This window comes from Dioscorea cayenensis, chromosome 4, assembly GCF_009730915.1.
Source record: "Dioscorea cayenensis subsp. rotundata cultivar TDr96_F1 chromosome 4, TDr96_F1_v2_PseudoChromosome.rev07_lg8_w22 25.fasta, whole genome shotgun sequence".
NCBI lineage: Eukaryota > Viridiplantae > Streptophyta > Magnoliopsida > Dioscoreales > Dioscoreaceae > Dioscorea > Dioscorea cayenensis.
In genome coordinates this window covers 2,951,551-2,965,113 of record NC_052474.1, presented here as the reverse complement: position 1 = coordinate 2,965,113, position 13,563 = coordinate 2,951,551, and the positions used below count along the sequence as shown (strand labels likewise).

General features: G+C 35.3%; 3 protein-coding genes across 5 annotated transcripts; 1 reads left to right on the top strand and 2 right to left on the bottom strand.

Moving 5' to 3' along the window:
• Window positions 1-1,730: 1,730 nt before the first annotated feature.
• LOC120259257 lies at window positions 1,731-3,241 on the bottom strand. Its single transcript, XM_039266831.1, has 3 exons — window positions 2,975-3,241; window positions 2,705-2,884; window positions 1,731-2,532 (listed from the first exon to the last, which is right to left on the bottom strand). The coding sequence occupies exons 1-3, from the start codon at window positions 3,215-3,217 to the stop codon at window positions 1,930-1,932; spliced, it is 1,026 nt and encodes a 341-aa protein (XP_039122765.1). The 5' UTR covers window positions 3,218-3,241; the 3' UTR covers window positions 1,731-1,929.
• Window positions 3,242-3,423: 182 nt separating this feature from the next.
• LOC120259401 lies at window positions 3,424-4,126 on the bottom strand. Its single transcript, XM_039266994.1, has one exon. It carries the CDS (start codon window positions 4,085-4,087, stop codon window positions 3,482-3,484), a length of 606 nt encoding a protein of 201 aa, XP_039122928.1. The 5' UTR covers window positions 4,088-4,126; the 3' UTR covers window positions 3,424-3,481.
• Window positions 4,127-5,752: 1,626 nt separating this feature from the next.
• On the top strand, window positions 5,753-11,132 carry LOC120259453 (protein SAWADEE HOMEODOMAIN HOMOLOG 2-like). 3 transcript variants are annotated; one of them, XM_039267058.1, is made up of 10 exons: window positions 5,753-5,922; window positions 6,583-6,668; window positions 6,745-6,790; window positions 6,864-7,005; window positions 7,640-7,703; window positions 8,504-8,555; window positions 8,829-8,970; window positions 9,201-9,237; window positions 10,125-10,244; window positions 10,745-10,879. In XM_039267058.1, exons 1-10 carry the CDS (start codon window positions 5,869-5,871, stop codon window positions 10,749-10,751), a joined length of 750 nt encoding a protein of 249 aa, XP_039122992.1. In that variant the 5' UTR covers window positions 5,753-5,868; the 3' UTR covers window positions 10,752-10,879. The 3 variants fall into 3 exon arrangements, with proteins under 3 accessions (XP_039122992.1, XP_039122991.1, XP_039122990.1); XM_039267057.1 differs by lacking the exon at window positions 9,201-9,237 and having other exon boundaries at window positions 5,756-5,922; window positions 8,829-8,968; window positions 10,121-10,244; window positions 10,745-11,132; XM_039267056.1 differs by lacking the exon at window positions 9,201-9,237 and having other exon boundaries at window positions 5,756-5,922; window positions 8,829-8,972; window positions 10,745-11,132.
• Window positions 11,133-13,563: the final 2,431 nt, after the last annotated feature.

Sequence of the window (13,563 nt, the reverse complement as noted above, 5' to 3'; positions counted from 1 at the left end):
ACTCTCCTGGAAGGATAGATGGTTAAATGGCGTTGCGCCGATGTACACTTGGCCAAAAGAATTCTTTGCGTCTCCTTCGCCTAACGGGACGGTTCGGGAGTTGCCGTCGTTACTTGGGAGAACACCGTTCGCGAATTACCCCGGGGTGAAGCAGTTTTGCTCTAGGTTAAACGTGGTGACGGGAAGTGATACTGATTTAAAAGTTTGGGGTCTGACGGCTAATGGGTTCTTTTCTGTCAAATCCTTCTACTGTCTGTTGAATGATGGAGGACTGCGTTGCCCCTTTGCAAACTCGTTTTGGAAAGGCCCCTACCCAAGGAAGGTTAACATTCTTGACTGGATTGCTTGGAAAAACAAGATTCTTTCTCTGGAAAATCTTGCTAAACGAATATGTAATAGACTGCCGACAGACACTTGTGTTTTGTGTCATTTGGATGCTGAATCGGTTGACCATCTGTTCTTAAAGTGTCAGTTCTCCCGGGAAGTTTGGTCACTGATCAGCGGGTTCCCTCTCATTACGATCTTCCCACGTCGATGGGCCTTTCATGGAGTAGTTTGGAGGCGCCTTACTGACCCGGCAGTGCGGGGGTTTGGCGATTGGGTTGTTAAAGGTTTTTGTGTGGTCTATTTGGCTTACGCGGAATGATTATATTTTTGCTGATAAATATGATAAACCCCTTGTTGTCATGAAGAAGACTGCTCATTTGATGTTATCTTGGTTCTCTGCAGCTCCAGATGGCTTGAGAGTGAAGTTGGATGATCCTATCTCCTCTATCAGGCGTAGTTTAGAGTTTGCTGGACCTCATTCTGCGGGGATGGAGGCCACTTCCACGATTGAGGTGGGTCAGGCTAGTGGTGAGGAGTAGCTCTTCTGTTCTATGTGGGTCATGAGAAGACCCGTTGTTCCTCCTGTTTTGTTTCCTTTTGCTTTTTGTTTCCACAGCTAGTGGAAGGATCGTTGTATCTCTTAATTATTTTTCTTAATGAATGTGGTCTATTATTATTATTATTTTTTTAAACTCGGGGGAACTCGGGGAATGCTATTAGGGAGTCGCATAAAAACTAAAAGAACAAAGGAAATAATGAGTCAAATGGAATCCCTTTATCTAATCCGGCAAAATCCAAATCTTAATGAATGTGGTCTATTATTATTTTTTTTAAACCGGGGGGGGATGCTATTGGGAGTCGCATTAAAACTAAAAGAACAAAGGAAATAATGAGTCAAATGGAATCCCTTTATCTAATCCGGCAAAATCCAAACAAGAAAAGGAATGGCTCACTTTCTTACATGGTTAACCTTTCTTGATTGTATAACTAAGATGTGATAGTGGGGGAGTATTGGATGAGCTCTCATTATCAACATTAATGCAATTGCCCTCTACTACTGCAATGAAGGACCCCTTCTTTATTTTCATGGCTCTTTACTAAAGCTTATGTAATTAATGGAGAAGCCATAGGAGTTGTCCCTATGTTAATTAATCAAAACTAGTGTTAATAATGTAAGTCCCATGATGCTGCTAAATTTAGCCTATTGAAAGAAATGTAGTTTGAGGATAAGTTTGAGGATATCTAGGAAACTTTACCAGCCACTAATGTGACAATGACAGTCTAAACAGAGACATTGAGGACAGCAAGTGGAGAAAAAAAAGCAACTCAATGAGCACCTCCACAAACATTCATAATGAGCCATTGAACTAGTTGGATTCTTTCTATTCTGTAAAAGTTGATACAGAGCTTTTTTTCTTTTCAGTTTTCAGCAAGTTGGGTAATTAAACAGGGAAGATATTTAAAGATGTAAATAGTAAAGCTTTTGCATTAACTAGAAAATCCAAACTCACAACTAGATCCATACACATATATAGACTTTGGACATCAACCTCGCTGATCTAATGTTTGATTATGATACAGTTAATAAACTGATGACAGGGATTAAGAGGAAAAACCAAACCAGATGAGCATAATATCAACAAGCTTGATAGCCTTTGGTGTCAGAACTTTAGCAACAGTAGGTAGTGATGGTGAGGTGAGGATGCCAAGTATGAACAAGTTGATACTTAGTAATGCAACAGCATCAGAAGCAGGCTTGTTCCTTATGGTTGAGAAGAACTGAACCACACTTTTTAGAGACATAGCAACCACAGTGAAGAGTGCTGCCACTAGTGGCATGCATGGATTTTCAGCTTTCCATATGATTATTCCAACCATAAGTGATAACAATGAGCTGAAGAGGCTTCGATGAATTGCCACAACCCTCCTCTGCTCCAGGACATGGTCAATGGTTGTATTTCTTGAAACTAGTTGGGAAGGAAATTGGCATAGATTAGCTACATTTAAGTCATCTTCTTTGTGTTTGATTTTGGCACTTAAATTCCCCAATGGATCACCATGTACTTTGGGCATCATTTGCTTCTGATTGAGTCCAGTGCTCCATGTATTTAAACTGTCATCACTATCAGCTTCTGTTTTTTTAGTTGAAAGAACTTTTCCATGTAGTTCACAAAGACGAAGGTTCTCTTGTTTCAAGCTTTGCAACTGTTAGAAAAGAAAATTCAGAGATTTATTCTAAATTCAGGCTAATGTTTTTGACCTTAAATGATTCAGTAACAAATACATGGTAATTAATTAGTGGTACAATGTTCTAGTTCCAACAGAGACTATCAAATACAAATGAACTTATACGTACTTCAACAAAAATTCCCCATACCTGATTCTCTAGAACATCAATTCTATCCATAGCTTTCTCATAAGCCTCTTCAATCTCCTCAAACAAGGTCTCAATAAGCTCTCTTTCTCTGATAGCCCTCTCTAATCTCTCTTCAAGTCCCCTGTTCTCCCATACATGGCACTCCAACTGAACTCTCATGTCATTCACTTGCACCTCCAACTGTAAAAACAAAACGAAACCCACAATGCAATCAAAGAGAAATCACAAAGCAAAAAGAAACAGAAGAAAGCTCACCATTCAAACACGTACTTCCCTCTCACGTTGCAAAGTAGTCAAGATCCGGAAAGGAAGCGTCACCACAGCAACACCCAAAGCAATAACACGGCAACAAAGATCAACATGGAAGTTGATAACCGATCCCAGAAGCTGCAACCACGTGAGCGCCACCACCGCCATGATGCGCACTCCAACGATGACCAAAAGTTTCGCTAGAGAGCACGGCGTCGTTAAGAACACCATTGTGCTCGTCAAAAAATCAAACCCAGTCCCCATCTCCACCTCTCTCTCTCTCTCTCTCTCTCTTCCTTTCTTGTATACTTGTATGACACTTGAAAGGCAAACAGCTAAGAGCTATAACCGTCCATGCACGTGGCACCGTGAGAAGAGAACAACAAGACACGTGGAGTTCAAATTGATGAACTATTCTAAAAATGAATAACAATAAATGAAACATTGAAAAACATAATATCTAGCAAAGTTTTTCTTTTGTAGGGTGTGTATATATATGTACATATATATATATATATATATACAGGATTAATGAGATTTGGAACTGCAATCTAGACCGAGACTGGACATGTTGGCGTAGGAGAAGACGATGCGGCAGGAGAGATGACTCCAGAACTTAACCGAAAGGAAAATGCCGACGCGCCAGCGCATCTTGGCCGAGCCAACAAGATCGAAGGGGATACGGTCGCTGCGCAGGGCAGCGTCCATGGCCGTCATGGCTCCCTCGTCTAGCGGCACCATCGCCGACGGGACCATGTAGTTGAGTACGAGCGAGCTGTTTTTCTGAACTTCAAACGGGTCAGCAACGAGCTCGGCGATCTCGATCCCGTGGAACTTGATGAAGAAGTCAAGGTCAGAGAAGCTCGCGTGAGCGCGCGCGTTGCCGTTCTCGGCGACGATGGTGATAGCTAGCTCAGTGTCAAGGGAGCCTGACTGGTCGTATATGAGCTTGTCGAGGTGAGCGTATGGGACTTTGAGGTAAGGGAGTCTGGGTTGGTAGATGATGTAGATGATGAAGACGACCATGCCGGTGAGGATGACGGCCACGGCGAGCAATGCGCAGATGATGGCGAGGATCCAGATGTATGGTTTGGTGGTTCTTACGCCGCGCGGGAGCTTGGTATTCTTGGCCATGGTGGGTAATGGTTAGTGTTGTTGGGTTGGGTTGGGTTGGGTTGGGGTTAAGGTGGTTAGTTGCTTCGTTCCTTTTGACGAGGGGATCTCTTTGTAGAGAATTGTGAGCTTTATCAAATGGTCAGGGTTTGGTATCTTCTTTGCTCTAATGGAAAGCTTAGTAGGAGACATGAAATACCAAACTTGTGTATGGTCTTCAAGTCCTTGTGCAAGCCTTCATGTATGCATGATCGATGTTGATCATTTCTTGCATAGTTGCATGTGTATTCATTCTGTCATGAATTCTCAATTACGTGGTAATTAAAATGACTATAATTTTCTTGATAATTTTTTTTTATTTAAATGTGAATAAATCATAAATTGATTAAAATAATTTTTTTTGATAATTAATCAAAACACCCATAAAAAAATGGAATATGAACTATTAATATCTTTCAAGCACAGAAAACGATAAAAGAAATTATTAGATTATATAATTAATACACTATGTAATTCAAGTTTTCAATTGGCTGAAAATTTGAAATTTATTATTTAAACGCATTTTTGTCAATCATCTTCAAAATTTTTCACGTGCTCATCTGGTGAATTTTTTTTTTTAATATGTGACAAACGCCAAATTTTTAAAAAAAAATGTCAAAATAGGATAGACAGCTACGAAGGTATATAAGTTACAGTAACTTACTGACTTCTTAAGAAAATTCTCTTGCTATACAATTTTAGAAGGGTGAAATCATTATTTTTTCTATATATGATCCATGTACCGATGTCGTAAAACAGTACTAAACAACATTGACTGAGTATATATTATATGAACAATACTACATGGAGAAGGATTCAAACCCTTGCACTCTCATGAATTTTTGTGACTCAAAAACTGAAACAGTGCTACCCAAGTGATTAGATCCAACACTAGATTTTTTGAATACTAAATCTGAAAATAACTTTGGCACATCAAACATACACATCTCTTGTGGATTGAGTTACTCCTTTCAGCAACATGAGTCAGACCTTGTTATTGCACAGTTAACAATGTTCAATTGTTTTTTTTAAGCTCTGGAGTGTCTTACTGTTTGGGATGGACTCTTAGTTTTCAATTTGTCGGATACTTATTTTGTCCCCCTCTTACTCCTTAGATATATAGTTTCTATTAATTTGTTTTTGGTCTGTTTCCTTTGTTTTATTCTGTTTTTCTAGATAATTATTTCTCTGTATTATTTTATTTAATAAATTGTGAATTATTCATTTCATAAAAACTATGTGTATATACAATATATTATAAATAATAATAATAAATTTTTAATTAAAGTTGCAAAATACATCATTACTTTTATTATTTTTAAAAGTTATTTCCTAGTAATGTTCGTTATTTATTTATTTATTAATAAAAATTTATACCAGTATGAGCCTTTTCTAAGATATTACAAACAGCTCTTTTAAAAAAAATTAATAAATAATTAATAATAGAAAACAGATTAAATGAAAGATATCAGAGGATAAAGGAAGAATTTTATCAATTTTTTATCCATTATATTTTAATTACTCATCTAAATAAAAAATAATAATTTATTTTATTCGTAATATTTTCGGAGAGAAAGGATCATTATTTTCCAATTTCTATTTTATTTAATTCAAATAAAGGAAAGAAATGAATTTCCCTCTTTTTTTTTTTCTTTTTGTTTTTCCTCCTCGTGTTCTCCGTCTTCCCCCAATTCAAAGCAAAAGAAACCCTAATCTTTGTGTCTTTCTTTTTCTCTCGCCAGGCATTGAGGATTGGAACTCCAATGGGTCGGCTTCCGCATGGCGGAGGTCCTGTCTTCCGCTTCACCTCCGGCGAGGTAAACCAACCATCCAATTTTTTAGGGTTTTCATGCATTATCATAGAATTCACATATTTGGTGTTATGCATGATTTTTCTAACAAAGAAATCAGCTTTGATTCGGACTTATCATTTATACTTCATGTATTGTCTCACGACCTCGATGCTAATCTTGAGAAGCATAAAGGCACAATTTTTGTTGATTTCTTGTCCTTTTTACTGGAAATTAGTTCGCGTAGTTCTTCTCTTCTCTTTGTTTGATTTCTCCTTAGATGATTGATTTTGGTTTTTGTATATTTTTTACCAATTTAATACCCATGCTAGGACCATGGCACCAACTTTTACTCTCTTTTGGTATGAAACACATGGATGATGAGAGTCATGAGACTGTTCCACTAAGGCTCACCTTTAAGAATTATTGGTTAATTCTGTAGTAACATATCTTGGAATGTTTGAACAAGTGAAAATTAGTGTCATTGCACTGCTCGGTGACCAAGATGTTCAACTTCTAAATAAAAACAATACTGCTATGCAATTTCTATATCAGAACAAGAGTTTGTAATCTGTTGTGGTTAAATTGCATTACATAGATGATGTCTTCGGTTCTGATGCACTTCAACTCAATATTAGTATTTTAGATTTTTTTAGAATATACGACTCAATATTTTTCCACTTGAAGGTTGTTGAGATGGAAATCATGTTGCAAGACTTAAACTATGTAATTCCTAGTCGAGAGGCTATATGCGCCCTTGCAGCAAAGTTCAGGTAGAGTGGAATTTATAATGGTAGTAATATATTTTTGTACTTATATGATGCTTTTTTCTTTTTTTCTTACTTGAAGTGCTTCTGCGGACCGAGTTGGAAAGAACGTCGTGCAGCCAAAACAGGTTACTGACTTTCTGGTTAGTTGCAGCATCATGAGATTTGCAATTCTAGTTATTTACACTCTGATTTTTCTAGGTGTGGAACTGGTTTCAGAATAGGAGATATGCTCAAAGAACCAAATTGATTAAGCCACCTGAAAAATCAAGCACCACTCCTGTTCCCCAGGATGATATAGTTTCTTCTACAAATTTAGTTGACTTCTTTTCTTTTCCATCAGGTAACTTTTTATTGTCTTATCACAGCTTGTAGATTTCATTATTTATTTCCTCACTTGTATGTATGTTTGGTTGGTGCAGTAATTTATTTGTAGTTTTATTTTGGTTTTTTGTTTTTCGGACATGCATCCTCCGTGTACTCTGAATTATTAGTTTGTATGGTTGTCGTAGACCTAGTAAAAACAAGCACGAGTTTTGAGGCTTAGTTAAACATTTATTTGTTATGTCTTTTATTTGTTTTTGTAATCACTGATCAGATACTGAAGTTGTTTATTATTATTCTATGTGATGGATATTATGGTTATTGATGCAGGTTCTGTTTGAAATGGTTTCAATGTATTATTAATTTGGTCGTTCAAATTGCATTTTGATTTTTGTGCCTGTTAAAATCATTCCTTAGAATTTTAGCTTCATTATATCCTTAAAATGCAAAATTACATTACAGTCATATTTCTTTCTGTTTTTCTTAAAATAGTTCACACCTTTCTCACTTCAAGATATAATTTGATTGAGTTGCTTGTGGCACTTTCCTCTTGCATGTTTTCTTGTTTCTTGTCCTTGAAGTCATTTTACAATGCATTGTTTTGGGACTGTCCATTAAGTATCCTCAGTGTCGTTTCTATTGTGGAAATGCAGGGTTTATTTCTCCAGATACCATGCAGATGGAGTTTGAAGCAAAATCTGCCAGAGATAATGCATGGTAACAATCAATTTTAGTTCTAATCTACAAGTCTTCTTGTTAAGATTTGCACATCAGGTCCGTAAGTTCTATACAATATTGCATGAAATTGAAGTCCTGGGTAATCTTTTTCTTCCACCAATTTCTCAAGGTTAAGCATATACAGTTTAAGACTGACATTCAAAATAACTCGAAGGATTTATATATCTTGTTGAACTAACACAAATATCCTTATTCATGACTCATGCTTTATTGAGTGAACAATTTAACACCAATCTCTTTATGCTTGGATTCTTCACCCCTATGCTAAATTCATCTTTTGAGCAGGTAACTTGTCGTTTCTTGGTGTAGTTATGCATGTTTGTTCTTTGTTGTAGAAGGTGCAGCAGTCTGTCCGTGTGTGCAAGTTGTATGTGTCATGTGTTGTGTTATGTTTGTGGGACGTCAATGAACTTATGCCCATTCAACTTATGGGGTCTCTGTCTATGAAATTCTATTGGGTTGCTGGTTCCTGGAGTTCAACCATAGCCAGGGTGGAGTCCCTAACATTTATGGGTAGCATGTGCCTGGTCTATATTACTTGCTATGATGATACAAGTGGCAATTGTTGCCATTTGCAATTTGTAGATTGGCATTTATGTTAGTCTTATTTTGGCATATATCTTACACTACTTTTTAACCTCAAGATTGTTTTAATTTTAGGGGTTAGATTGTTAATTAAACATGCTGATTTTTCTTTGACAATTATTGGGCTGCAGGTATTTTTCTGTTCTTACCTGAAGATTAATATACATACATATATATATATATATATATTGCAGGTATGATGTTTCAGCATTTATTGGCCTTAGGGTGGGTGAAACAGGTGATCTGGTAATGATCTTGATGGAGTCCTTGGTTTGCAATTTATGATATGCAGTACATGTTAGTCCATACACATTTGAGTGCATAATTTTCTTGTATTCACAGTATGTTCTGTCAGGTGCAAAAGTAATAAATGCCTTTGCTTCACTGGCTTCTCTGGCATCTGCTGTTATAATTTCTCTCTCTAGGTTGTTTTTTAAAAGCTGTATAGAGGGAAAATTACACCATCATAGAAGCTGTTAAGTGTGATTTTGCCTTAAAAAAATTGGTCTTTGTTTTCAGGAAGTTCGAGTTAATTTTTCGGGCTTTAGTATCGAAGAAGATGAGTGGGTCAATGTGCACAAGTGTGTGAGACAGCGGTCTCTTCCTTGTGAAGCATCAGAATGTGTTGTAGTGCTTCCTGGAGATCTCGTACTATGTTTTCAGTGCTGGTGCTCATATGCATCCTAATTTTTCTTTGTCCTTTGCAATCCAAAATCATGTTGTTGAACACTGTTTACTTACATCAACACCTAAAACCTTGTCTTCAGGAAGACAATGTGACAATATTTTCATTAATTAATTGTGCATCTCTGCTTGATTATCATTTGTCAAACTTTATAGAATTTGATTTGAGTGAAATTGGCAACTGAAGCTGAGCCTTTATTCCATTGTAGTTAGGTTGGATACATCCTTGCTGTTATATGCCAATGTAAGTATTGCTTTAACATTTGCATATTTATAAGCTACTAGCTCTGCGACCTGCACCCCTTACATATCCTCACAATTCACATTTCCTAGACTGAATGGTCAGAAACTGTACTTAATTGTCGCCTCTAGGTTTTTTCTTTGGCTTTCCGGCAAAAGCCCAGATGTTGAAGCAGGAGAATAACCCAGTTTGCCTCCTGTGAAGCACATATTGTTTGTTTTCTGTTAGCATCCTTATGGGTGTTTTTGTTGCTGGTAGTCTAATAGGATATATTAATTCTTATATTCCATGGTAAAAAACCTTTTGTGGAGGGCAAAAAAGTTTTTTGACCTCTATCTTGGCAAAAGAAGGTGCTGCCTTTTATGATGATTCTCTCTGAGCTAGTGTTTGGGCAGCTTCAAGTATGTGATAATCTAATATCAGAGCATGGTCTTTAGTATTAGTACCATTCATGATTTCCCCTGTAACATTATAGTCAGCCCTGAAAGGAACATATGGAGAGTTGGTATGATGGGCGTAAATTGATTTTTAATTTCAATGTACCTATTTCTTATAAATACATATGAGTATGGTAAAGGCAAAGACTAGCATTGAGCGCATGAAAGGACTTTTTTTTCCTGATAATTTTTGTATTTAGATGTATATGGATTCGGATGCCTCTATTAAATAGTTTTTAAAAATATTGTTTTTATTTGGTTTTAGAATATATTTCATGGCTAGTAGCCTAGTACTATAGTGAAAAATAAAATGATAGTGGGGCATATCACACAGTTTACTGTCTGAGGAGAAATTTTGAAGATCTTACATTATTGTTTAAGTATCTGAAATATTATTATTTTCTTAATTGTTTCATTTTCTGGTTATGATTATTATTATGTGAAATCAATCAGGAAGGTAAAGAACAGGCCCTCTATTTTGATGCTCATGTGCTTGATGCACAAAGACGAAGACATGATGTTCGTGGATGCCGTTGTAGGTTCTTGGTCCGATATGATCATGATCAATCTGAGGTACCTTTTTAGTTGTGATTGTTTTTGGTGGTTATCTTGATGTCGGTAATATGATACAGATATTACAGATTGTGTTTCCATAGCAATACCAGTATGAGTTTTGTCTATTTTAAGGGATTTCAGTAAGATATGGATATAATTTATCTTATTAATAGTACTAGGAAAGTTAGATGCGCCATTGTTGTTGTTGCTGGATGAATATGCAAGAACACAGCGTGCTGAACTAAGAAAGTTATGTTCAATGTCATATAATAATTAATATAAGAACGCATTGTTTATGTTCTGTTAGATGTGCCATTGTTGTTGTTGCTGGATGAATATGCAAGAACGCAGCGTGCTGAACTAGGAAAGTTATGTTCCTTAGTTGTATTCTTGCTATCCATGTACTTCTTTTTACCTTCTGATAGCATGGTTGGGAGTTTCCCATAGACGTCACCCTCCGATTGACTGCATGTGTTAATGTAACTGGTCTTAAAAACTGACACTCCATTTATTGGTAGGAAATAGTGCCACTGAGAAAAGTCTGTCGACGTCCTGGGACTGATTATCGTCTGCGAGGGAGAACGTTAGGACATGTTGACCAGCATGCAATGGCAATGGATTCTACTCTCGCTGCTTTTCCGAATGATCCTGATTTAAAAGCATGTCAGCCCCGGAGTTAGCGAGCCCTAATGCACGTTAAACAGTGCAGACATGGTAGCAATGTTGATCAAACCACTAGCCAACTGGTGAAAATTGGTTGTGGCTTAGGATATATAAGTTAACTTGTGATTGAAAAAAGATGATGTGTTTTTATCATATGTATTAATGTATATTGTCTATTAGTTATGCCCCATTTTGGTTGTAGACAGTGTAAAAACTCTTTGCTTTTATGTATATATATGGAAAAACTTTTTTTAATAAATTGATGATTTATCCAATTTATCCAATATTTGATGAATAAATGACATGGACCCTTAAGTTTGAAAAAGAGCTCATTCAAGCCTGCTATTGTTGAATTGATTCTGAATTTGCATTGAATTGGCTAACAGTATAACTCACAGGCATAGAACAAATGGCATCACTATAACCACGCAAGTTATCTTCCATTTAATTTGCAACATATCCAGTCTCCTTCTGGGTAGGAAATTGTTGGCTATTGTTTGTAGTTTAATCTCATTATCATTTTATCAAACTAAGTAAAAGGTCTTAAAACAATAAATGCTCACATGCGTTGTTGCTAAACCAATAATATCATGATATCCACACACAGCCGTACTTCATTATCAACAAGCTTAAGTCACTATCCATTTGGTTTTCTGTTAGCTGTTTAGAGTTTCCCAGTTTCTTTCTCTCTCTCTCTCTATATATATATACACACACACACATAATGCTTTTCTGTCAACTCTTAACGGACAACTACTCATGAAATTGTGAAACCTTTTGACTTTCTTTCTCAAAGCATGTAATGCTTGCCAGCATGTCTTTGATTTGATGTACCTTCAAAAATTGACTCACTACTCACTAGTCCTTAAACATTAATCACTCAATCAATTAATCTAATCTACCTTTATATAAAAACTGAAACAATCAGTAAGTATGCTGCTCTCACATTTTAGCTCAGCTCCCAACTATAAGTGGATGTTCATATTATTGATCACTCACACCTTCATTTTGATCATTAATTTTTTTTAAAAAACAAAAATACTAGAAACACATATACTGAATTTTATTTCTGAACAATAAAATTATAATTATGTATACTCACTTAAACTCTTTAATGATAGTTTAACTGAATTTGATCAAAAATGAATTTTTTTTTTATATGTTTTGAAATTTTAAATGGTTTTTTTTTCTTCTCCAAATTAATGAACCAAAACCCAATAGAATTTTATTCCCAAATTAAAAGTGCTTGTTTACTACCCTGAGTTGAAACAATCTTTGAACTTTTATATATATATATATATCCTACTACTCTTCTTCCGTTTTTATATATTATCATCATCCTCAAACTAGGCTATCCTCAGAGGTGTTCTTCTCCTGAGAATTTACCTGTTTTTTTCCCTCAGAGATGTTTATCTCCTACAATAGCATCTCAAATGACTTTAAAATAAATAAATAAGAGTTAATAGGAAACAAAACACAGAAGCAGGCATTGGTGAGCATCAATTGTGGTAGAGGGTCCTTAAAGTCCCAATTTTAATGTTACGTTGATCAATTAAATATACCAAAATAAATAAATAAATAAATAAGAAAAATAAAACAATCATATTGATGAGGTGATAATGTTGTTGGCACCTTGGCAAGTTGCAGAACTATTTAATTAAAAGAATCCTTGACGCCAGGGAGCGAGCTAGGAGAGGGTCCTTTTTTTTTAATTATTAAATTAAATTAATTAATAATTATATATATATATAATATTAATGCATATAATATATATATTTAGAAAAAAAAATCTGTGAAATTTTTTGTTTGTTCTTTAATAATTTGCGAATTGATTTATATAAAAATTTTTTTGGGCAAAAGTCTATTGTTTGGTCAGTGGGCTTTTTTACAAATTAATATATATAATCTAAAAAATTATATTCTTATAAAACCATATTTGTAAAATTTTATTTTTTTAACCTTTTTATTTTTAATATATTGACTATATAATAATTAAAAAAAATTGTAAAATTTATTGTTCAGCAACTTGATTTTCTATAAATTAGTATGTATATTATTAATATATATATTAGAAAAATATTTATGAAACTCTATTATTAATTTGCCTCCTTTGTTTTTTTAGTTGTCTTTTAAAAAACAAATTTAATTACTCTAAAAAAACAAATTTAATAAAATTTTCTGACTCTAACCCCTGCTAGCAACATGACTATTTATATATAGAGGTATTAGATATTTATCATACACCAGCTAGAATACAATTGAACTCACACAGTTGGTATACAAGTGGTCCCTAAATTGCCTAAGTTAACATGCATGATTTATTTAATTTTTTTTTGAGGTAGGGCGATAAGCGCCAACCTTCAGGGGCGTACAAGGGGCAGGAGTATCGCCACCACGTCCTCACTTTCTGGAAAACGGGGAGCGCGGTTCATGGGAATCGAACTCGCGCCTCCCCAACACGAGGGGACCCAAAATACCGCTGGGCTCCTCACCCGCTGGTTTGGACTTATGTTATTCATACATACTATAGAATATTATAGGTTTCAAAATTAATATTTTTCGTTCAATTTATTAATTAACTTGAAGGAATAGAAATAAATATGAATTAGATGGAAGTTGGAAATAATAATAATTGGAATACGTGCACTCGTATATTTGACGAAGGACGTGCTTT